Source organism: Muscardinus avellanarius (genome assembly GCF_963383645.1).
Source record: "Muscardinus avellanarius genome assembly, chromosome: 3".
NCBI lineage: Eukaryota > Metazoa > Chordata > Mammalia > Rodentia > Gliridae > Muscardinus > Muscardinus avellanarius.
The window spans coordinates 16464375-16490664 of record NC_137788.1 but is presented as its reverse complement, the minus strand read 5'-3'; the positions used below and the strand labels follow the sequence as shown (position 1 = coordinate 16490664).

The 26290-nt window shown below is 42.7% G+C and overlaps 1 protein-coding gene across 1 annotated transcript in view; it reads left to right on the top strand.

Moving 5' to 3' along the window:
• EIF4G3 (eukaryotic translation initiation factor 4 gamma 3) overlaps nt 1-26290 on the top strand; it is a gene marked incomplete at both ends in the record, with an annotated part of 253579 nt that overhangs the window by 61226 nt on the left and 166063 nt on the right. The window contains one exon of the mRNA XM_080692029.1: nt 13739-13867. Within this exon, the coding sequence (XP_080548155.1) occupies nt 13739-13867 (129 nt within the window). The remainder of the gene's footprint in view (nt 1-13738; nt 13868-26290) is intronic.

Sequence of the window (26290 nt, the reverse complement as noted above, 5' to 3'; positions counted from 1 at the left end):
AAGATTGGAGGCTAGAAATCATTTAACCCTTCAGCGGAAGTGAAGAAAGCCCAGTGGTAATGCCGAACGGAAGCTTCCCCTGACTTCACAGAGCTGACGAGGCTCAGTGAACCAGCCCCGCTGTGCTCTCCCTCCTCCTCACCCCAGCACCAAGTGCAGCTATGCTCCCCCTCCTCCTCGCCCCAGCACCGCTGTGCTCCCCCTCCTCCTCATTCCAGCACCCAGCACCGCTGTGCTCCCCCTCCTCCTCACCCCAGCGCCGCTGTGCTCCCCCTCCTCCTCACTCCAGCACCCAGCGCCGCTGTGCTCCCCCTCCTCCTCACCCCAGCGCCACTGTGCTCCCCCTCCTCCTCACTCCAGCACCCAGCACCACTGTGCTCCCCTTCCTCACCCCAGCACCGCTGTGCTCCCCCTCCTCCTCACTCCTCACCCCAGCACCACTGTGCTCCCCCTCCTCCTCACCCCAGCACCGCTGTGCTCCCCCTCCTCCTCACTCCTCACCCCAGCACCGCTGTGCTCCCCCCCTCACCCCAGCACCCAGCGCCTGTCCTTTCATAGTTTTGGGGTTATCTACTCTCCAGGGTCAAGTTTCTTGCCCCCGAGTTGCTCATAACCTGGTGGGAAGGCTGGCAGTGAGCTGAAGTTTTAAGTACAAATACTTGCTGCTAGAGCGAGGCAGAGAATTGCTTATAATTCTTAGAATGTGAGCAGCTGTGTGAAACGAGCCAGGGAGACGGTGTTCAAAAATGAGATGTGGCTTGAGTTTCTAAGAACGAAATTGACAGTATGCACATCCTAGTGATCACAAGGTCACTAGGAAGAGAAACTTAAGTGTTAAATCACAGCTTCAAACTGGAATGTTAGTTGCAGCTGGAAGACAGCCAGTGAATTACAGCAAGTGGTGAGAAAGTGTGAAACCGGCTGAGAGCTTTATTGACACCTTATACATCTAAATTATATTTTTGAGTAGAAGTCAGTGTTCACAATGGTGAGGTCGTGTGACAAGAAACGTTGGGTTACATTTAATGTACATTATTAAAGGTGTCCATTTAAAATATATGAGGAAAATAAGTTTGTTTATTTAAGGATATTAATTGTCAAATGAGCTGTTCTCCAGGGAGTTCAAGGTTCTGTCGTAACCCTACTATGAGCCATTAAGTGCGATAGGAATGCAGGGTAAAGGAGAGAACAGAATGTATTAGGACGTGCTTCTCTTTTTTTTTGTACTGGGTTTTATATCTTATTTGGAACCAGTCTCATTAGGTTGCTGAGAGCCTCGCTAAGTTGCCAGGGCTGGTTTTGAACCTGTGATCCTCCAGTCTCAGCTTCCCAAGTATTGAGATGACACATGTGCACCACCATGCCCGGCTCCATTGTTTCCTTCTAACTCTTGCTTTTTTTACCTTTTGCACTTATTTTTCACTTTTTTTTTATTATTACTTATAAGGTTATTTATAGTGTAAATTCGTATTGAAGGAAAATTATAATCTTCACACATCTTTCCTGTGATATTCTCAGAAATACCCATGTAGCTGCTGGATGAAGCCAACTAAAACTAAAAGAAACTGTTTCTTGATCTAATCTGAATGTAGTTTTAAGTGTGACGTTTACCGTGTCTCTCGGGATTTCTCTGTTGTACTGGGTGAACCTGGATTGTAATTATGAAAAAGGTCTTGATTCTAAAGAACATGAACATCGCTTTTGCAACCAGTGTTCATTTTCGTACAGAAACTTTATTGGAGGATAGAAGAACTTATTTCATCTACATCAAATTCATTTGTCATTATCCAGCGTGTGTGCGCATGTGTTTGCTGAGCTGGAGAGCAGAACTCGGGTCTTGAGCCTGTGCTGTCCTATGAAGCCGTACCCCAGCCCTTAGCGTTGCATTTTTATTTTATTTATTTTTGATGGAAAGGGGCTCATGATCAGTTCTTACATGTGTTGTAGTTTTAACTAATTTTTTGGCTGGAGGGAGATGATGTTGGTGATTAAACACAGGGCCTTGTGCACAGAGGCAAACCCTACCCCTGAGCTATATCCACATAGTCCTACTAAATTTTTTTTTTTTGTGCACGTATCAACAACAAAGCAGACATAAGACGTCAGATGGTAAAAATCATTTTTTTCTTTTTTTCTTTTTTTTGGTACTAGGGATTGAATCCAGGGGCATTCTACCTCTGTGCTATACCCTAGCCCTATTTTTTTTTTTTTTTTTTTTTTGTGGTACTGGGGTTCCTGGAAACCCTTCTACTTCTGGGCTATACTCCCAGACCTATCTTTATACTTTTTTATTTGGAAACAGGGTCTCTTAAGCCAGTTTATTTTTATTTGGAAACAGGGTCTCAGTAAGTTGTGGAGGGCCTCACTAAGCAGCCGAGGCTGGCCTCAAACCTGCAATCCTCTATTTCTTAGTCTCCTAAGTACTGGGATTATAAGCATGAGGCACCACGCCCAGCTTCATTTGTTCTTAAGATGTTATATTTCTGAAATAGTCATCGATCTTGCATATGTATAATTAAATTTATGTACTTCATGTTTATAGGTGCCCTAGGTATCAAATTATATATTTAAAATAATTTATTATTTATTTATTTTTTGGTGGTACTGGGGGTGCAACCCAGAGGCTTCCTACCTCCGGGCTATACTCCCAGACCTATTTTATCCTTTATTTGGAAACAGGGTCTCACTAAGTTGCTGAGAGCCTCACTAAGTAGCTGAGGCTGGCTTCGAACCCATGCAATCCTCCTGTCTCAGCCTCCCAAGCGCGGGGATTACAAGCGTGCGCCACCATGCCCGGCTAATTTATGTATTTTTATAAAAGTTTAATGGCCATAATGTTTAATCTGTGGGCAGAAATATTAGTAGCTACCATTTTTGTATATCAGGCATTATATTGTATATTCTCCAAAATTTATCCCTAATTTTTATTACATCTCTTGTAAGATTTTCTTCTATTTTCAGCGTATGAAATGAAACTACAAGTTACTTGTCTATAGTAACATAGCCAGTAATGATAGAGCTGAAAGCAGGTCTGCCTAGATTGCTCCTGTACTGGTAAATTTGGCCGTATTTTATCTTGCTGTATTTTTAGCACCTCAGTTCCAGTTCACGGAAGAAGAATAGAAAGGAAAATAGGAAAGGAATGGTTTCTAAGACAGAAATATTTGTGTTAACAAAGCTAGTGACCTACAGCTTGGGTTAGGTGCGTAGTATAAAAGGCCCCAGGCTGGCAGTGCCTTTGCAGTAAGACGTGAGCCTTTGTACAGCCTCCAGACACGGACGCAGTTGCTGGCAGAAGTCTTAAGTCATTTCTGATGTTCTTGATTAAGTCACTGCTGGTTCTCAAGTTGGACCTTTTGAATTCATGTGCTCATGCAGATCATTTCCCTTTTGTTAACGTCCAGTTTGCTTGTTTTAATCTCACCTCTGCGTGTCTCATCTTTGCTGAGATATAATCAAAATGTCCTGCCGCTCATGTAAACAGTGTAAGTCGGTGCTTTAGTGTGTTCAGAGTCGTGACGCCCTCGTGGCAGTTGAGGACATTGTTTATCCTCAGGAAGCCTGTGCTCTCCAGCTCACAGCCGTTAGTGCACTTGCTGCGATCATCTGTCCACCTGGGATGCTTTGTGTAAATAGACTCCTACAGCATTTTGATCTGTGTGACTTCCTTGACCTAGTATAGTGCTTTCCTTCTGAATGATTATCTGTTGTACAGATATGCCATAATTAATTAATTAACTAACGAACATTTGAATTCACTTTTTGCCAGTTGTGAACAATGCTGCTATGAACATTTACATAGAGTCTTTGTGCCATTCTAGATTCATATTCTCACAAAATATAAATGTAGTATTGTATTGCAATTAAAAAATTTCAGAAGCCGGGCGTGGTGGCGCACGCTTGTAATCCCAGCATTCGGGAGGCTGAGACCAGAGGATCGCGGTTTGCGGACAGCCTCAGCTACTTAGTGAGGCCTTTCGCAACTCAGTGAGACCCTGTTTCAAAATAAAATAAAATAGGGTAGGGGGTGTAGCTCAGAGGTCAAATGACCCTGGGTTCCATCCCCAGACCCTCAAAAAAAAAAAAAAAAAAAAGAATAAAGAAAAAATTTCAGTGACTACTTGGCTGAGAGAAAAAATGAAAAAGTCTCAGTAAGCCGTGTTTGGCTTTTTATAGTCTCTTTCCCAGTCTCACTGCTTTTCACTAACGTCTCTCTTTAGTCCTCTCCAAAGAGAAGCCTTTACCTGCTTGCAGAACATGTACTTTCTTGACATCCTTAGTTTTTCTTTTCAAAATATTTTTCCTAAACTGGGTGTGGTGGCACACTCTTCGTCATCCAGCATTTGGGAGGCTGAGACAGGAGGATGGTGGTTCTCAGACAGCCTCAGTTACTTAGTGAGGCCCTTTGCAACTCAGTGAGACCCTGTTTCAAAATAAAAGATAGAAAATCGTCGGGAGGTGTAGCCTGGAGGTAGAATGCCCGCCTGGGTTCCATTCCCAGGACCGCAAAAAAAAAAAAAAAAAAAAAAAACCCAGAAAACTTTTCCCAATTCTTGGTCTGGACAGAACATTTTTAGTTCTCAGCTGTAGCTCAGATGCCATTAAGTCTCTCCAGATTCCGAGACTTCTGGTTTTCAGCTGTATTTAATACACAGCCCATGTCATTTATCATGTAATTTATTTCTTTATTCATCAGTATGATTTCCTTTCTATTGAGAGCTCCGTAAGGACAAAGACTTATTTTTGTAGCTCCAAGGCTTAGATAGAGCATTGGCGCTGGGTAGATGTTGACTGGCAGGGCAGGTGCAGTTGGGAGCCATGTTGAATGGGAATGTATTCTGTTAGATGTCTCTCGTCCTTTATATTCTGTTCTGTCATAATCAGCTATTATTATTACTACCACTCCTCCTACTAATATATTATAGTACTAGGGATTAAACCCAGAGGCATTCTACCTCTGAACCACACCCCAGCCCTATTATTATTTTATTAAATTTTTGAAACAAGGTCTCACTAGGTTGTTTGCTGAGGCTAGCTGAGAACCTGCCAGCCTTCTCTCTTGGCCTCCCAGGTACTGGGATTACAAGCAGGCAGCACCGTGCCCTGCTGTTCGGTTGCAAAGTCAGCCTTAGTCTTGGGACTATTCAGACTGTGCTGATTGTCCTTTAGTCACGTTTTGTCTGTCTTTTGTAATTCTGAGATTTTAATTTTGAGTACTTTAGGATATTATTGACTTGTTCTGTGATGATTTTTTTTTCTTTTAGAAGTAGTAGCCAAGAAATACACCATAAGGATTTCATGCCACTTGTGAGCACAGATTGAGTATGCCACAAATAATACTGACCAGGCTGACAGAGAGAAATCTCACTATCTCACTTTTGGTGTTTGCCTTCGTTTATAATTTTCAAGCATTTTCCTGTGGGTGTGGTGGTGCACAGCAGTAATATCAGTACTTGGAAGGCGGAGACAGGAGGATTGCAGGTTTGATAGCCGCAGCAATTTACTGCGATCCTCCCTGTTTTACAAAAATAAGATAGGGCTGGAGTGTTGCTTAGAGGTAAAATGTCTCTAGGTTCAATTCCCAGTAAAACACACACACACACACACACACACACACACACACACACACACTCTCTCTCTCTCTCTCTCTCTCTCTCTCTCTCACCCACCCCCGGGGGGAAAAAAACCTTTTTCATACTTTCATTTGCTAATTTTGAAAATTAGGTTAGATGTTATCTGGAATTTTGATAGTGAACCTACCTCTAGTTTATTTCTCTGTCCCCGACTCTTTTCCAAAGCCAGATTGATGGATTCAGCAGGTTACTTACTGCTTCGGTTTGGATATCTAATAGTAATTTACAGCTCGATTATTCTGTCTTGATTCCCCTATCCCCTACATCTGTTCTCCCTCTTGACTTTTCCATCTCACAATGATACTTTTCCATTCTGCCCAATCTTTCAAGCCATGTATTTAAAAGCCATTCCTGATTTTCATTAAGCTGTTGCCTTCAAGTGTATTATGTAATTTAATTATTTTATCTCTTACTGTCTTGATTTCTTCAGCTAAAATACCAACTCCAAAAATCCGGGCGTGGTGGCGCACGCTTGTCATCCCTGCACTTGGGAGACTGAGACAGGAGGATCGCGCAGGTTCAAAGCCAGCCTTGGCTACTTAGTGAGACCCTGTTTCCAAATAAAATATAAAATAGGTCTGGGAGTGTAGCCTGGAGGTAGAAAGCCCCCTGGTTCCATCCTCAGTACCACCCCAAAAAAACAAAACAAAACAAAACAAAAACCCAGCTCCATGCAAGCAGGGCTTTCTAGGTTTGCTCTCAGCAAATACACGTTCAGTGAGTGAGCCGGTCTTCATTCCTGCTGTCTCCTCCAGTCAAATCAGAAGCGACCTCTTTGCTTCTGCCTCTGAGAGATCACCCAAGTCGGTACTTACTTACATTGTTGCTGCTGTGTTCCAAGCAGGCAGCAGCGTGGCCAGCATTGTCGCCGAAGCTCGTTGGCGTTCTCTCTGCCTCCGTCCTTGCACCTGCGGTTAGCCGCCACAGGCGTGGAGAACAAGAGATCCAGTCATGCACCTGCTTAAAACTTTTAATTGCTTCCTACTTCACCTTGAATAAAATCTAAGGCCGGCCATATCTAGGGACCCTAAATAATACAGCATCTCTTCCCTGCCTCCTGACACACAAACTTCCTTTTCACCTGTAACACTTCAGTCATGTGATTTCCATTCCTTGACCTCAAGTCTTCAGGGCTGGCCTGGGCTTGTAGCCCAGCTTTAGAGTGGTTGCCCAGCATGTGTGAAGCCATACAGGTCAGATCCCCAGTGCTGCAGAAACAAAGCAAAGAAACCTCAAGGTGTTCTCTGAATGTGAAATTCCCCCCACTGGCATGTCAGTATTCTGTTGCTGTTTATCAGACCATCAGCTTAACACGGTAAAGCGACACCCGTTTATTATCTCTCCCGCTATGTGCCTGGGCATTGCTTAGCAGGGCCTTCTGCTCAGGCTCTCACCAGGCTGAAATTAAGTTGTTGGCAAGCCCTGTAATCTGCTTCTTCAGGTTGATCAAAGACTTCATTTCCTGTCGTCGCAGGACTAAGGTCCCTATGTATTATTTATTTTTTGCTGCCCGTTGGGTGGGAGTTCCTTTCAGCTGCTAGAGACTTATATCCTCAGATCCTTTTTTTGTGGCCCTTTTACAACACAGAAGTCGGCTTAGTCTTCGAGGCTAGCAAGAAAATGTCTCTGGTGGTCTAGTGTATTTTAAAGAGCACACGTGGTAAGTTGCGGCTCACCCAGGATAACCTCTTGATAACCAAAGTGAAATGATGAATGTCTCGGCACAGGAGTCATATTCCATCTTCACACCTTCACATCCCACCACAGCCCCACACTTTCCCTCCCTCCCTCGTGGTTCTGGGGATTGAACCCCGTGTATTCAACCACTGAGCTATGCCCCCAGCCGTCGTATTCATTTATTTTTAAAATAGAGCAACAGGGCCTTGTTAAATTGCCCAGGCTGGCCTCAGACTTGCAATCCTCATTTCTCAGTCTCCCAAGTTCTGAGGTTACAGGCATGTGTCACTGTACTGGCTTATTTCCCATTCTTAGGAGGAATTGTCCTGGGTATAATTATACCTGGTATAATTACTGGGCCCAGTAACATTGAGGCCATCTTAGAATTCTGCTAACAGTTTACTCGCAGGCCTCAGGGATCCACACATAGCCATGTTTTGTTATGTGTAATACCTAAAGAGTTTGGAAGGCACATATTTTTTCTTATTTTTACATTGTCATGGAATAGGCACTCACATTAACAAATTTATTTATTTATTTATTTAGAGGTACTGGGGATTGAACCCAGGGGCGTTCTACCTCCTACCCTTCCTTCCTTCCTTCCTTCCTTCCTTTCTTTCTCCCCCCCCCTCTCTTTCTTTTCTTCCATTCTTTCTGGTACTGGGGATGGAACCCGGGGATGTTCTACCTCCAAACTATACCCCCAGCCCTCTATTTTATTCTTTTCTTTATTTTGAAACAGGGTCTCACTGAATTGCAAAGGGCCTCAGTAAATAGTAGCTGAGGCTGTTCTTGAACCATGATCCTACAGTCTCAGTCTTACAAGTGCTAGAATTATAAGCGTATGCCACCATGCCCGGCTTTATTCTTTATTTTGAAACTGGGTTTTTTTTTTTTTGTTGTTTTTTTTTTTTTTTGTGGTCCTGGGGTTCCTGGAAGCCCTTCTACCTCCGGGCTACACTCCCAGACCTATTTTTACATTTTTTTATTTGAAAACAGGGTCTCCTAAGCCAGCGCGCGCGGCTGGCTTCGAACCTGCGTGATTCTCCTGTCTCTGCCTCCCAAGCGCGGGGATTACAAGCGTGCGCCACCACGCCTGGCGAAACTGGGTTTCACTAATTTGCAGAGGGCCTCACTAAGTAGCTGAGGCTGGTTGGGAACCTGTGATCCTCTTGTCACAGCCTCCCAAGTACTGGGATTATTAACAAATTTAAAAACAGCCAATTATTTTTTATTTTTATTGGCCAGTTACAAATAAGAAAAGCAACTCTCATAACTGAACCTAGTGCTGAGTCCATAGTAGGAAATACAAGGCATCTGTTTCCTTGAGTGTTATGTTCTACTTGAATCACATGGAGCTTTCTGTTTTTTTTTTTTTTTTTTTTTTTTTTGGTGGTACTGGAGTTCCTGGAAGCCCTTCTACCCCCGGGCTACCCTCCCAGACCTATTTTTTTTTTTTTAACATTTTTATTTGGAAACAGGGTCTCCTAAGCCAGCAGGCGCGGCTGGCTTTGAACCTGCGCGATCCTCCTGTCTCTGCCTCCCAAGCGCGGGGATTACAAGCGTGCACCACCACGCCCGGAGAAGCTTTCTGTTTTTTAAAAGATTGAAAATAGCTGGGCATGGTGGTGCACGCTTGTAATCCCACCAGCATTTGGGAGGCTGAGACAAGGAGGATCGTGCTTCGGAGACAGCCTCAGCTATTTAGTGAGCCCCTTTGCAACTCAGTGAGACCCTGTTTCATAATAAGGAATAAAAAATAGGGCTGGAGATATACCCTGGAGATAGAATGCCCCTGGGTTCCATCCCCAGTACTGCAAAAAAAAAAAAAAAAAAAAAAAAAAAAGATAAAGAATACCTGAGTATCTGGAATTTCATGTATTTGACCCTAATACCAGTAGTTAAGAGTAGAACAAGGAGGAAACTATTTTCTTTCTTTTTTTCTTTTTTAGTGTGTTGGCCTTGGTCATAATAGCGTCAGAGAGAATTTGAAAAATAGGACTGGGTGTGTAGCTTGGAGGTAGAATGTTCCTGGGTTCCATACCTAGTACCAGGAAGAAAAGAAAAGAAAAAAATAATAAAGAGCTTGACGTGGTAGCTCGTAATCCCAGCACAGGGAGGCTGAGACAGGAGGATCCATGTTCGCAGACAGCCTCAGCTACTTAGTGAGGCCCTCTGCCACTCAGTGAGATCCTGCTTCAAAATAAAGAAAAAAATAGGACTGGGGGCATAGCTTGGGGGTACATTGCCCCTGGGTTTCATTCTCAGTACCACCAAAAAAAAAAAAAAAAAAAAAAAAGCTTTAGACAGGAGGATCACAGGTTCAGAGTCAGCCTCAGCAATTTAATGAGGCCCTCAGTGACTTAGTAAGACCTTCTTTCAAAACAAAAAAATGCTGTGCTGCCGGGCATGGTGGCGCACGCTTGTAATCCCAGCATTCGGGAGGCTGAGACTGGAGGATCGCGGTTCGCGGACAGCCTCAGCTACTTAGTGAGGCCCTCTCTAACTCAGTGAGACCCGGTTTCAAAATAAAGAATAAAAAAAATAGGGCAGGGGGTGTAGCTCAGAGGTCAGATGCCCCTGGGTTCCACCTCCAGACCCGCAAAAAATAAATAAATAAATAAATAAATAAATAAATAAATAAAGCTGTGCTGTAGCTCAGAGGTGGAATGCCCCTGGGTGCAGTCCCTCGTACCACAAGGGGGAAAAGCTTTTGGATTTTTTTCTAATCTACTCGAATTTGGTCTTGGTCATCTTCCTTCCTCCTCCCCTCCCTCCTCCCCCTTTCTTTTATCCTTTCTTCTCCCCACCCCCTCTTTCTTTTGGCAATACTAGAGAGTGAACCCAGGGGCATTCTACCTCTGAGCTATACCGCCAGCCCTACTTTTTTACTCTATTTTGAAATATGGACTCAATAATTGCGAAGGGCCTCACTAAGTAGCTGAGGCTGGCTTTGAAACTGTGACCCTCCTGTCTCAGCCTCCCAAGCACTGGGATTGCAATCCTGTATTACCACGCCTGGCCAGCTGGTCATTTCTGTTTCTATGTGGGAGTTTCAGCTTTTGCAAGGTTTGAGATGACCTCACTGTATAAACTTCATTTTAGGGAAAAAGAGTAAGGTATGGCTTCTCAGATCTAAGCCATGTGCCCTTTATCTTTATCTGAACCATATTTTGCTTGGAATAAAAAGTTACTTGATAGGATCCTGGAGTTTCCTTTTGTTATCTTTGTGGAGATTTTATCACTATGCTTTCCTTAAGTGCTACTTTTTTTTTTATTAGACATATAATGCATATGTAGTAAAACTGCTTTATGTGTAGGTATTTAGCAGTACATCTGTGTTCAGTCAGTATGTATTTGTCTAGAGTTCAGTCACATGTCTATGTTTGAATACTCAGAAAATTTCTACCTGGTGCTAATTATGCAGTACTCTTAGAGCTGGTCCATGCAGCTGACTTATGTATTTGGTATATAGACATATGCTATATTTGGCTTTTTTATAGTGTTTTGGAAGTCAGAAAAATTTCATGCAAAAATCCTTTTGGAAGTTTGAAAGATTGCATCATTATTGATCTGGAATTCCTGCATGGTAGGGCAGTCAGACCTTAAGGGCCCAGCTGCTCGCCCACTGCTCTGGGTGTGTGTGTGTGTGTGTGTGCGCGCGCACGCCGTGTCCATTGTTTGAATTCTCATTGTTTACACTTGGCTAATTTCCCCCATATGTTTCCTGCATGGTATTTCCATGCTTTGGAGTCATGAAAGAACACTTGTGTTCAGGAAATATGTTTTTTCCTATATTGTAATTACTATTTGAAAATTGTAGTGTTTGTATGTTCTTTTTTTTTTTTTTTTTTTTTGCGGGTCTGGGGATGGAACCCAGGGGCATTCGACCTCTGCGCTACACCCCTGCCCTGTCTTTTTTTTTTATTATTATTATTTTATTGAAACAGGGTCTCACGGAGTTGCAGAGGGCCTCACTAAGTAGCTGAGGCTGTCCGCGAACCATGCATGATCCTCTGGTCTCAGCCTCCCGAATGCTGGAATTACAAGCATGCGCCTCCATGCTGGGTCTGTATGAGACCCTGTATCAAAATAAAGAATAAATTTCCGGGCGTGGTAGGTGTAGACAGGAGGATCGCGCAGGTTCGAAGCCAGCCGTGCTGGCTTAATAAGAGACCCTGTTTCCAAATTAAAATACAAAAAATAGTTCTGGGAGTGTAGCCTGGAGGTAGAATGGCCTCCAGGAACCCCAGTACCACCCCCCCCCAAAAAAAAAGAATAAAAAATAGGGCTGAGGGTGTAGCTCGAAGGCACAATGCTTCTGAGTTCAATCCCTAGTACCACACCAAAAAAAAAAAAAAATATATATATATATATATATTTATATATAGTTATACACACAAATAAATGCAAAAAAGTATATGAATGCTTTTTATTAAGATTTTGATTTATATCATAGATCTTTAAAATAATAATAATAATAATATTATCATTATCATTGTTTTTTCTTTTTTGTTGTTGTTGTTGCTGGAGATTGAACCCAGAGGCATTCTACCTCTGAGCTAGACCCTCAGCCCTTTTTTATTATTTTATTTTATTTTTTGTATGGTCTTGGGGTTCCCAGAAACCCTTCTACCTCTGGGCTACACTCCCAGACCCATTTTTTATTTGGAAACAGGGTCTCTTAAGGCAGCAAGGCTGACTTTGAACCAGCGCGATCCTCCTGTCTCCGCCTCCCAAGCTCAGGGATTACAAGCATGCGCCTCCACGCCCAGCTTTTATTTTTAATTTTGAAGCAAGATCTCACCAAGTTGCTGAGTCTGTCCTTGAATCTGTGATCCTCCTGTCTCATCTCCTAAGTACTGGGATTACAAGTGTGCGCCACTACACCTAGCTTGAAATATTATTTACATGTGTATGTATATGTATGTATTACATCTATGCATATATATGTAGAAGAATATGCACACAGAAATATGTCTACCTATGTGCATGTACATGTATATATAGGTATACTTTTAAAATAGAAAGATTATATTGTAAAAGTAATTTGTCCTTTTTTGGTTCAGTTTTACCAAGGTGTAATTTATTTATTTATTTATTTATTTATTTATTTATTTATTGTGGTACCAGGGATTGAACCCAGGGCATTCAACCTTCAAGCTACACCCCGAGCCCTAATTTTTTTTTTTTTTTCTAATGGTAGTGGGGATTGAACCCAGCAGCATTCTACCTCCAAGCTACACTCCTAACCCTATTTTTTATTCTTTATTCTGAAACCGGGTCTCACTGAGTTGCGCAGGGCCTCACTATGTAGCTGAGGCTGTCTGTGAATCACGATCCTCCTGTCTCAGCCTCCCGAATGTTGGGATTATAAGTGTGCACCCCCACGCCCGGCTCCCAGCCCTAATTTTTATTTTTTATTTTGAAACAGGCAGGGTCTTACTAAGTTGTGGAGGGCCTCACTTAATTAAGTAGCTGAGGCTGGCCGCAAATCTGTGATCCTCTTGTCTGAGCCTCTCAAGGTGTGGTTTTTATGATGTAAAATTCACCCTTTGTACTGTTTTGTTCTGAGTCTTGACAAAAACAATGTCATATAATATAAGGTAAAGAAAAGTGTTGCCTCCTCAAATCTTCTTGTATCTTTTCAAATTCTCTCCTTGTTGCAACCATTTATTTCTTTTTTATAAAATGGTATCACATAGTATATAGTTTCAAGTCTGATTTCTTTTACTGAGTATATTTTTCCTTTAAGGTTTTTGGTTTTGAGATCATGCTTTTAGAATCTTTTCACAAATTTATTAAAAAATTACATTAATCTTTTTCAAGCAATTTTTTTTTGCAGTACTGGAGATGGAACCCAGGGGCATTCTACCTCCACGCTATCCTCCCAGCCCTATTTTTTTTTTTTTGGGGGGTGGTACTGGGGTTCCTGGAAGCCCTTTTACCTCCGGGCTATACTCCCAGACCTATTTTTACATTTTTATTTGGGAACAGGGTCTCCTAAGCCAACGCGTGAGACCGGCTTTGAACCTGCGTGATCCTCCTGTCTCTGCCTCCCAAGCGCGGGGATTACAAGTGTGTGCCACCATGCCTGGCTCTCCCAGCCCTATTTTTTATTCTTTATTTTGAAACAGGGCCTCACTGAATTGCCAAGGGCCTCACTAAGTAGCTGAGGCTGTCCGCTAACTGCGATCCTCCGGTCTCAGCCCCTGAAATGCTAGGATTACAAGCGTGCGCTACCACGTCCGGCTGCATTTTATTTTTTTATACTTGAAAATTTAATCATTTATGTAGTCTGATATTTATTGTAATATAACTTGTGAGCCAAAAATCCAACTTTATAAAATGAGTTAACTATTTCAGCTGTATTTATTAAAACTGGATTAGTAATATAATGCTCTGACTAAATTTTCATTTCTTTGCAGGTAACACAAGTAGCAAGACAGCCAGGACCCCCGACCCCTTCCCCTTATTCAGCACATGAAATAAACAAGGGGCATCCGACTCTCGCAGCAACGCCCCCGGGACATGCATCGTCCCCTGGACTCTCTCAAGTAAGAAAAAGCTTCTTTAAAAAGAGAAAATTTCAGATAGCACCAGTATTGCTATGTTTCTAAAGCAGCAGCCTGTTTTTCTTCTTAAATGTGGTACTGGGGATTGATCCTAGGGGCATTCTACCTCCAAACTACACTCCCAGCTCTTATTTTATTTTGAAACAAGGTCCCACTAAGTAGCTGAGGCTGGCCACAAACCTGCAGTCCTCCTGGTCTTAGCCTCTCAAGTACTACAGATTACAAGTGTCTGCCACCAAGCCCAGCCAAATCAGCGGACTGGAAGGCAGTAACATACAGCACTATTTGAAGAGTAATTTTTGTGTGTGTGTGGCACTAGAGTTTGAACCCAGGGACATTCTACCACCGAGCTACACCCTTAGCCCTATTTTTTATTCCTTTATTTTGAAAAAGGCTAAGTTGTGGAGGGCCTAAGTAGCTGAGGCCGGCCACGAACCTGCCATCCTCCTGTCTCAGCCTCCCAAGTACTGGGATTCCAAGCGTGCATCACCACGCCCAGCTTGAAGAGTAATTTTTTTATTGTCTTTTTGCATCTTTTAGACACCTTTCCCATAGAGGCGGCTACTAATAATTTCCTTCATTTTCTTTTGGAGTGATTTGAAAGTTAACTGTCATTGATATTTAATTTTTATTTTTATTGTTTAATAATTATGGAGTATGATTTTAAAGTTCATTTTAAAAAGCTCACAGAAAGCCGGGCATGGTGGCACACCCTTGTAATCCCAGCATTTCGGAGGCTGAGACAGGATGATCCAGGCTTGTGGCCAGCCTCAGCTACTTAGTTGAGGCTCTCCACAACTTAGTGAGACCCTGTTTTAAAAAAAAAAAAAAAAAACTCAGAGCTTTTTGTGGCTCTTACTGTTTAATCTGATAAAAATTTTCTATCTCTTTTTTGGTGAAATGTTATTTTCTACTTTTGTGAAAAGTAAGACCTTTTTATAGAGTTAGTAGGATTTTTTTGTTTATGTTTGTTTTTTTGAGTTTGTATGTAGATCATTACAATTTTTTAGGCTTAAGTTTTTGTTGAACTGATAAAGAGTTGTGAACTCTTTTTTGGGGGGGTACTGGGGATGGAACCCAGGGGCATTCTACCACCGAGCTACATCCCCAGCCCCATATTTTTTTTTTTATTCTTTATTTTGAAACAGAGTCTCACTAAGTGGTGGAGGGCCTCACTAAGTAGCTGAGGCCGGCCGCAACCCATGATCCTCCTGTCTCGGCCTCTTCATTGTCTTAAGAGGATATAACTAAGGATATCTCGTCTTCAATTTAAGCCGTTTCCCCAATACTGTTTAACTTGTACCACCCGCCGCCGCGTGGCTGTGTGGTTCCTGGGGTCAAGCGTTGACTAGAGTAAGAAAGTTGGAATGTGGTGAGAGAAGCCGACATTCTCCACCCATGCTGTTTGAGATTGTCAGTATTTACTTATAAAAGCTACTTTTAGCCGGGCGTGGTGGCGCACGCTTGTAATCCCAGCATTCGGTAGGCTGAGACCTGGAGGATCACAGTTCGCGGACAGCCTCAGCTACTTAGTGAGGCCCTCTGCAACTCAGTGAGACCCGGTTTCAAAATAAAGAATAAAAAATAGGGCAGGGGGTATAGCTCGGAGGTCAAAAGCCCCTGGGTTCCACCCCCAGACCCACAAAAAAAAAAAAAAAAAAGCAAGCTACTTTTTTGATAATGAAAATTATTTTTTGGATCATTTTTAATTTTACTTCTCTATCTTTGGCATTTTAAAGCTTTGATACTTGGAAAGATCTGTAATTACTAAAATTAATCCCTTTTCTTTTTTGTGGTACTGGGGTTCCTGGAAATCCTTCTACCTCCAGGCTACACTCTCAGGCCCATTTTTATATTTTGTTTGGAAGCAGGGTCTCTTACGCCAGCGCGGCTGGCTTCGAGCCTGCACGATCCTCCTGTCTCCGCCTCCCAAGCGCGGGGATGACAAGGGGTGGCTGGCTGTTAACCTGCAGTCTTCCTCTCTCAGCCTCCCCAGCACTGGGATTACAAACATGCACCACTATGCCCAGTTTAAAACTGTTGATTTTAAGTTAGGGGCTAAAAAATGATAGTTTGGGCTCTAAAATGTTTAGAAAAGCATTATAATTTGCCAGACCATCATTAGACGAGTCCTGTTAAGGCATATATAATTCGTCATATCATGTGCCTAGTAATATGCTTAAATTCTGTCTAAATTGTTTCTGTTTAAGTTTGCAATATTGAAGCCGTGGCAAAATGAACTCACAGTTGCTTAAATGAGGTTCTTCTGTTGATTTTTACACTGAACAGTGGAAGCCAACCTATAATTAAGGTATATTAGTATGAGTTTAATCAGGAGAGAAAAATCTGTGTAGTGATTTATTTATTTATTTTTTTTTTATTTTTTTGTGGGTCTGGGAATGGAACACAGGGGCATTTGACCTTCGAGCTACATCCCCCTGCCCTATTTTTTAATTCTTTATTTTGAAACCGTGTCCCACGCAGTTGCAGAGGGCCTCACTAAGTAGCTGAGGCTGTCTTTGAACCGTGATCCTCCAGGTCTCAGCCTCCCGAATGCTGGGATGACAAGCGTGCGCCACCACGCCCGGCACCGTGTAGTGATTTAAATAGGAAAAGTTTACTTCAAAGGGTTTGTAAGTGTTTAACGGGATTGGAGCGACTGTGGATGGACTAAGGGGTAGAGTTGCCAGTGATGTAAGGGCAGCAACGGGTGGCGCAGGTGCTTCTCTTAGGCTGAGATGGAGCCTCCCTTGGAGTGCTGAGACCAGGGCTGTGGGGTCCTTCCTTGAAACCTTCTAGAAATTTGCCTATGGAATGCTGGGAAAGTTTGTTTACCCACTACTAAGCTTCTGTATCAAAGAGCTGTTGGGTTGCACTCCAGCTCCAGGCTTTTTGTTTGTGTGTGTGTGTGTGTGTGATGCTGGGGGTTGAAACAACAGGGTCTGATGAAGTTGCTGAGGCCTCCCTAAGTAGTGAGACTGCTGCCAACCTGCAGTCTTCCTGTCTCAGCCTCCCAAGTACTGGGATTACAAGCATGGGACCCCATGCCTGGCTTGGCTCAAAAATTTATAGCATCTCTTTGCCAAAACTAATTCAAGTACCATGGCATATGCTGGATCATGAGTCCTAGGAGGTGGAACAGTTTGTGTCACCAGCTAGACTGCTGTAGACTTTTCTTTTGTCCTTTCTCACTTAGAATTGGGAGGTTGAGGCAGGTGTATTGCAGGTTTGAGGCCAGCCTCAGCAATTTAGCGAGTCCTTTTTTCAAAATAAAAAAATAAAAAGGGCTGCCAGGCGTGGTGGCGCATGCTTGTAATCCCCGCGCTTGAGAGGCGGAGACAGGAGGAGTACACAGGTTCGAAGCCAGCCATCCTGGCTTAAGAGACCCTGTTTCCAAATAAAAATATATAAAAAATAGGTCTGAGAGTGTAGCCCGGAGGTAGAAGGGCTTCCAGGAACCCCAGTACCACTAATAATAATAATAATAATAATAATAATAATAATAATAATGGCTGATGGTGTAGCTCAGAGATAGAGCACTCCTGGGTTCAATTCCCAGTACCACTAAAAATAAAAAGTTTAAAAAATGAAATATCCCATGTCACTTTGTAGGTTGGTAGAGGTAGCATACTCAAATATGGTATTTATCAACTCCAGAATCCCCAACGACTTACGGAACCTTGTCTCTCTCTTTTTTAATAGTAGTTAGTGTTGGCTCAGAGGCTGCTCCCTCGTTCTGGGCTAAGGTCTAGGGAGGTTGCTGAGGGCGTGGTGTTTGCTTGCTGAGCACCATCGCTTACTGGAGATCTACCCTCTGGAACCTGCCAGAATTCTTCCATCTATGATGCTCAGGGAAAGCTCTTTGCAGGGAGGTTTCTTAGAAGAGGCTCTCTGCTACAAACCTGCCAGAGAGTGGCAGGAAGAGCTCTTGGCTCCTGGGTACTGTTTCCCGCAGTGCACTGCAGCAGAAGCCTGGCACCGAAGAGCCTGTGCTCACCAGGAGGGTTGGCCACCCCAGAAGCCAAATACTGGAGCAGCTCTGGCTGCAGAAGCCTTCGCCAAGCCAGGGGGCTCCGGAAGCAAAGTGTTTTCCTCCTGCAGCGTCTCCACAGTGCCCTCTACTGACGGAGCTTAACATTGTGCTGGGTGAAATGTTGGGCTATTTGTAGGGCGCAGATGCATTTTCATAGCACAGGCAAACAGGGTGAATTCTGAGCAGAAAGAAGATCATCTGATAATTGGCAAATAAGGGAAAGAGTTCTTTCTACTTGAAATCTGACAATTTCATATTGTTATTTGACCCAAGCAGTTGGCCCAAAGCACTCAAGTTTTCTGAAAATGAAGAGTTCTTAAAGTTTGCATTTAAGAAAGGAAGTTTTCTAAGAGGTCTCAGTCGTTGAGCCCAGAAATGCCATTTTATCAGCTGCTTTTAGAAACCAAGAGGATGTGAATGCCATTCAGAGAGCCACCAAATAATATTTTGTGCTCTTCTATGGTCTGTTTTGCTACTCTTTTGCTTAACCTGGTGAGTGAACCCAGTAACTTCACATGCGATTCATTGCCCTCTTCTCCTCCTTTCTTACAGCCAGGAGGGAGGCGTACGTCGATCCATCTGTCTACTTACAATACAGCATCTTTTAATAGAGCGAGGAAGTTTTCCCTATATTGGCATACTATAAAAATAAAGCATTTTTGGGGAAACTCAGTCTCCTCAAGTTTAATACTTGAAACAGTTCATGGATCATAATGGAAATCAGCAGGACCTTCCGAATAGAGGAGAAAGGATTTTAGGCTTGGAATGAGACAAACCTAGATTTTAGGGTGAGGTCTGTCGCATTTTGGTTCAGTGTTGGGTACATAATGGTTTACTGAGGATGGAACCCAGAGGCATTCCACCTCTGAGCTACACCACCAGCCCCTTGCCGAGTTGCCTGCGGCCCTCCTGTGTCAGCCTTCCAAGTACTGGGGTTGTAGGCATGCACTGCCAGGCCCCGCCTCCATAAATGACGCAGCATGTCTGAAATGTGGTTTCTTCATCTGATAAGCAGGGAAGAACTAGCATATTGCTGTGCTTCAAATATCTTGCCTCAAAACAAAATACACTGAATTCAAATAAATGGCATTTTTATTTTCCATGCCTATTAGATTTGATTTGCTTCAAGAATTAGATTTCTGTGCATGTGTTTGTAGCCTTCCCTGCTGCCTCTTCACTTCTGGCCCTGTCTAGTATTAGTTGAAACTCAGAAGGTGTCCCCAGCTGTTGTGGGTCTCTTTGACTATACCTCATAGTAGGGTAAAAGTTGTAGCCATGCCTGGTCATTTTCTGTTGGTGCTAATGTATTTTATTATTGTGTACAAAGCTCTTCGATTCAGATCAGCCAAGAAGAAAATCACAGAAACTAGCCTTAAGCCTCAGGTTCTTTTTGACGTGACAGTCTCCTCTTCCACTGCGTCCTTTTATACAAAGCAACTTCCTGCCTCTGCCTCTGTTTCAGTGTTTGAGGCTAAATGACGCTGGGGTGAAGAAAAACAAGTTACGTAGCTTTGAAACAAAAGTGAAGATGAAAGTTTTATATCACTGGTGACAGTATCATTACCTGCTGGTTTTTTTCCATGATGGATTATTTTTTTTTCTTTTTGGTACTGGGGATTGACCTCACGGGTGCTTTAACTCTTAGCTATATATCTACCCCTATTTTACTTTAATTTTTTTAATTTGAAACAAGGTCTCACTAAGTTACGGAGGGCCTCACTAAGTTGTTGAGGCTGGCCACAAACCTGTGATCCTCCTGTCTCAGCCTCCCAAGTACTGGGATTATAAGAGTGTGCCACTGCACCTGTCTCTTCAAGATGGATTTTACACATGTGTGAGCATGCAAAGACTGCCAGGTTTCAAGGCTTTATGAGCATTTTCCTTTGTTATCTGATTTATAATTTTTTTAATTAAAAAAAATTTTGGTGATGGTGCTTGGGAGTCAACCCAGTGGCTTCCACCTCCGAGCTGCGCCTCCAGCCCTGTTTTATTTATTTCTTTATTTTGAAACCAAGGTCACAGTGGCGGAGGGCTTCACTGACTTACTGAGGCTGAATTAACCTTTGTTTCTCTTGTCTCAGCCTTCCAAGTACTGGAATTATAGGAACGCACCACTGCAAGGGGCTGGATTTGTAGTGCTAGTTCCCTTCTTTCTGGAGATTTTGTTTATTCAAGGGACATTAGAAGTTAGTATTTAAAATGACATTCTCATCTGGGCGTGGTGGCGCACGCCTGTAATTTCCGCGCTTGGGAGGCAGAGACAGGAGGATCGCACAGGTTCAAAGCCAGCCTCAGCTACTTAGTGAGGCTCTCAGCAACTAGTGAGGCCCTGTTTCCAAATAAAGTATAAAATAGGTCTGGGAGTGTAGCCTGGCAGTAGAAAAGCCCCTGGATTCTACCTCCAGCACCACCAAAATAAATAAATAAATAAATAAATAAATAAATAAATAAAAAGACATTTGGAAATTGTAGAGACACAATAACTTTTTAGGTGTAAATTTTTTCCAGTTGCCCTAAATTGGCTGCACTTGAATTATCTGTAATCTCAAAATGTACTTTAAGAATGGGAAACAATTTAGAATTTAAAATACCTTTTTGAGCTGGGTGCGATGGCACACGCTTCTGATCCCAACATTTGGAAGGCTGAGACAGGAAGATTGTGGTTCGCGGACAGCCTCAGTTACTTAGGCCCTTTCCAACTCAGTAAGACCCTCTTTCAAAATAAAGAACAAAAAATAGGGCAGGGGGTGGAGCTCAGAGGTCGAATGCCCCTGGGTTCCATCCCTAGTACTGAAAAAAAAAAAAAAAAAAGAATTAAAAAATAGGGCTGGGGATGTAGCTCAGAAGTAGAATATACCTGGGTTTGATTCCTGGACACAGACAGACACACACACACACACACACACACACACACACACACCAAGACTGATAATTAATGATCACAAACTAAAACCTAGGTAGATGAACGAAAGCATGACATGGAAAGATTGAAAACAAAGCCTGGAGACAGCATAGATTGGAGGTAGAATGCCCCTGGGTTCAATGCCTAGTACTGTGCCCCCAAAGCCAAGAACCAAGAACCGTTCTCTGTTTGCTGACTTCATAATATATTTAGCTTTGCACCTGGTGGCTTGCGCCCTGTGTCATTTAGAACATGTCTCTTTTCTTTCTTTCTTTCTTTCTTTCTTTCTTTCTTTCTTTCTTTCTTTTCTTTTCTTTTCTTTTTCTTTTTCTTTTCTTTTCTTTTCTTTTCTTTTCTTTTCTTTTCTTCTTGTGTGTGGCACTGGTGATGGGACCCAGGGCCTTTCAACCTCTGGGCTACACTCCTAGACCTATCTTTATATTTTATTAGAAACAGGGTCTCACTCAGTAGCTGAGGCTGGCTTCGAACCTGTGCGATCCTCCTCTCTCAGCCTCCCAAGCGCGGGGATTACAAGTGTGCGCCACCACGCCCGGCTGTGTTCCTTTTCATTATAGTTAACTTGATGGTTGGTGTCAGATATTTCCTAAGCCCAGGTGTGTGTCTGTGTGCGCGCACTTGCCATGCACATGTGCTAAAGAGACAGAGACAGACGGACACCCTGAGATTTTACGTGTCATGGATCATTAGTGTGTGGAATATCTTTTCAGATGATTAGAGACCATTTATCTCTTCTTTGGAGAAATATTTATTCAAAGCCCTATGCCCCTCCATTTTGAGGGGGCGGTACTAGGAATTGAGCCCCATGAGAGCCCATGAGATTCTAAGCTATACCCCCAGTCCTATTTTATTTTATTTTATTTTTTTGAAGCAGGGTCTCGCTAAGTTGCTGAGGGCCCCACTGAATTGCTGAGGTTAGCCTCAAACCTGTGATCCTCCTGTGTCAGCCTCCCACATGTATCACAGGAGCCGTTTGGATTTTAGATGTCCCTGTTAAGTAAATTTTGAAGTCAAAGTGTGAGATCTCCAACTTTTTTTTGCATTGTTGGCTCTTTGGAATCCTTGGATGAAGTTTTCTGTTTCTATAAAGGGTGTTAGAATTTTGGCAGGACTCTCAGCATAATTTAAAAAGATGTTATGTGTATTTTATAAAGTGTATTTTTTTTCTTGGGTAGATGAAAGGATCATTGTTTGAGAGTAGAATTAAGAACTTTGATATAGATACAAGAATTGGGGAATGTCCTCCTTGGTGACTCAGTCAATAAGCAGGTGCTTTAAACACAGCTTTTGAATAGCTAGTTCTAAGAACAACATGTCATTTTTGTCGTTACTCTGTGTGTGTGTGTGTGTGTGTGTGTGTGTGTCTGTCTGTCTGTCTGTCTGTCTGTCTGTCTCCGGGAATTGAACCCAGGAATTCAACCCCAGTCCTATTTTATTTGTTATTTCTTGAAACAGGGTCTGTCTAAGTTGCAGAGGGCCTCTCAAGTAGCTGAGGCTGGCCTCGAACCTGTGACCCTCCTGTCTCAGCCTTCCAAGTACTGGGATGAAAACATGTACCACAACCTCAGGCTTTGTCATTATGTTTCTGTTGGTGTTTGAAAACAGGAATTTAAAAATGTATTCTTGGGGACCCGGGGGGGGGGATTTGATAACTGCCTTAAAATTCATTTCTATTAGAAAAATCTTATCCTACAATAATAGAAATGAAATTTAGGATAATGTGTAAAGCTCTCTAAATGCACTACAAAGGATATAAATTTCCTTTGTAGATTTGCAAATCCTGGGGTTGAAAGATTTTGTCTGAATTTCATTGGCTAGAATTCTGTGTTATTTCTTACTGTGAAGGTCTACTTTACAATTTTATTTCTGTTTTTGTGGTGCTAGAGATTGAACCCATAGATGTTCTACTCTGAGCTAAACTCCAAACCCTATTTTATTTGTTATATTGAAATAGGGCTTCTAAGTTTTACTGTGTCCTGACCTTGAACCTGAAATCCTCCTGTCTCAGCCTCCCCAGTTCTAGGATTACAGATGTGTTCTTCTATGCTGGGCTCTACTTTGTAATCTTAATTATTTTTCTTCTAGTCTCAGTTGTACATTAGTTTGATTTGTGGCATACCATGAAGTCCATGTGACTCTTAATTCTTAGGCCTGTGTATATTTTCAGAGTATTGGTTCTGGGGTGTGTGTGTGTGTGTGTTACCTGGGATTGAATCCAGGGCCATTCTACTTCCAAGCTATACCCCCAGCCTTATTTTTTCATTTTTATTTTTGAAATCGTGTCACTAGGTTGATGAGATTCTTACTACTTACTGAGACTGTTCTTGAACCTGTAATCCTCCTGTCTCAGTCTTGCAAGTACCATGCCCAGCTGGGTTGTGGTTTTCATTCTTAAGGAATCAGGTAAGGGAATGCAATTGCTCAGAGCAGTTCAGTAGTTACTTCTTTATACTGAACACAGTGTAAACTATGGATTGCATGTTTCAGCTTTTTACATTTTATACATATGGAGATTTTCTTTTTTTAGAAAGCAGAGGGTTTAGAGAAAAATGTTTTGGGTTGCCATGGGAACAGGTGATAAAAACTAGTCCAGCTGCTAGGGACAACTTCATTGGAATGATAAAAATCCCTGCAAGTCCAGCTGCCGTGTTCAGTCAGTGAGTGAGAAACTCCAGGGTGCTAGGGTGTACCAGGGCTCACATGGGAGCTGGAGAAGGCCTTGGCAGGCAGGCAGGGTGACAAGCTTGGAGGACCTGGAAGGCAACACTGTTTCCTCTTTGGTTTTGAGAGTGATTGTCCTCAACTTTAGTTTCAGTAAAGCTAGAAACATAAAACCAGAAGAGGAAAAAAAGGAAGGAATGAAGGAAGGAAGGGAGGGAGGGAGGAAGAAAGCCCCCCAAGTTGAGTAACAAAACCTTGAGTGAGCAGAGTTGTGGTGCACTCAGGTGCCCTTCACCACCTCTTTGGCCTTGTCTTCTCCTTAGCTTGACTTATCCCGGAAGCCTAACGGGATACAGGCTTCTTGACAGTGGCCATCCCTCTAGGATATTTGGAAAATTCAGAAGCAATACAGAGTTACTGCCGTAACAGGCTCTCAAAGGAGATGCTTTAGGGGTCGAAGTGCAAGTTCCCCCCAAAAATGCCAACTGTTCCATAGATACAGGACAGTGGCAGGAGAATCGAACTCTGGAATCATTAAGAAATAATTTGAACTGCTGGGGGATAGGATGGGGGGTTGGGGAAGGGCTCAGTGAATCATGTATGCATTATGCCTCTGCCATCTTGTACTCCATTAAGATATATGACTGCAGTGCACCAATTAAAAACAGTCATTTGAACTACTGTTCTTCCCAACACATATACCTTAAATTGTAACAGTGTGAAGGTGTTTATTATGCACGCTTATATTCTGTTTTCATATTACCATATTTAAAGATGATATCTTTTATGCTTTTATTGGCGCGTGTAATTTTCATCAGAGTGAGAGTCAAAGTGGCATAACGTGTACGTTATCACTCTGTGTACCTGTGCACCCCAGCGCCTCTCCTCCTCCCCATCCGTGTCAGGAGATTGGTAGTGAAACCTTCCCTTATGGATGTAACCCCACTGACTTGGCCCCTTCCTCAGTCCTTGTCCCCCATGGACCCCCTTCCACTACTCCACTCTTTTCTGTCCTTATTTGCCTGAGGTCCCTTTTGCTTTCTCTTTTTATTCTAGCTTCCACTCATGAGAAAACATGTGACCCTTGATTTTCTGAAAGTAGCTATTCTCACTTAGCATAATATTGTGTTCTCCTACAAATGACATAGTTTTGTTCTTCTTTATGGCTGAATGAAATTGCATTGTGTGTGTACATCACATTTTTGTTTCTCATTCCCGTGTTGGTGGATACCTCGGTTAGTCTCTTGCTCATTGGCTTTTGTGGATTGTGCTGCTCTATGTAGCGCTGTAGTATTTTAACTTCAGTTCCTTTGGAAAAATAGCGGAGTGTTAAGGCCAGGTCCTGGCTCCCCGCGTGGTCTCATCTCCACAGTGGTCGTGCACGCTTACCCTCTCACTTCCCCACGCCCTCATCAGCCTTTGTCATGGTTGTGTGCTTGATGATTGTCCTAGTGGGGTTTAGATGGAATCGCAGAATCTCGGGATAGTGGGTTTTTTTGGGTTTTTTTGTCCTTGGGATTGAACCCAGGGGCATTCTACCTTTGAGCTGAGCTGTATCTATAGCCCTTTTTTTTTAATTTTTTTTATTTTTTTTTTTATTTTTGGTGGTACTGGGGTTCCTGGAAGCCCTTCTACCTCCGGGCTACACTCCCAGACCTATTTTATGTTTTTGAAACAGGGTCTCTTAAACCAGCATGGCTGGCTACGAACCTGCGTGATCCTCCTGTCTCCGCCTCCCAAGCACGGGGATGACAAGCGTGCGCCACCACGCCCGGCTTATCTATAGCCCTTTTTATTTTTTGTTTTGAAACAGGGTCACACTAGGTAGTTGAGAGTCTTACTCCTTTGTTGAGGCTGTCCTTGAACCTGCAGTCCTCCTGTCTCAGCCTCCCAAGTACTGGAATTACTTGGCCTGTGCCACCATGCCCAACTTCTCTCAATGGTTTTGATTTGCATTTCCCTGATTTTTTCATATTTTTATTGGCTATTTAAGAAGTGTCTATTCGTTTCAGTAGCCCACTTTTTAATTGGGTTATTTGTGTTTTTGGAGTTACTTTTTTTGAGTTCTTTTGATATTTTAGATATTAGTCCTCAGAGAAATAGCTAGTAAAGATTTTCTCCCAATCTACTGGGATTACAAGCGTGGGCCACCACGCCTGTCAGGATAATCTTTTAATAATAGGTTATATGATAGGCTAGGGTTTCCTGAGCTTTGCTTTGCCTGCCTGCTTACCTTCCTTCCTTCCTTCTTTTCCACTTTCTTTCTTTTTTCTTTTCTTTTCTTTTTTGATAGTACTGGGAATTGAACCCAGAGGCATTCTACCTCTGAGCTACACATCCAGCTCTATTTTTATTTTTATTTATTTATTTATTATTTATTTATTTTTATTATTATTATTATTATTATTATTATTATTATTATTTTGGTGGTACTGGGGTCCCTGGAAGCCCTTCTACCTCCGGGCTACACTCCCAGACCTTTTTTACATTTTTATTTGGAAACAGGGTCTCCTAAGCCAGCGCGCGCGGCTGGCTTCGAACCTGCGCGATCCTCCTGTCTCTGCCTCCCAAGTGCGGGGATTACAAGCGTGTTTTTATATTTTGTTTTTAGTTTTTATTTTGAAACAGTGTCTTGCTAGGTTGATGGGTCTCACTACTTGCTGAGGCTGTCCTTTAGCTTGTGATCTTCCTGTCTCAGACTCCCCATACTGGGATTATAGGCCTGAGCCACCACACCTGGCTTCCAGAGCAATTTTTAAATACTTGACTGTATTTAAGTTGTCATTAGAGG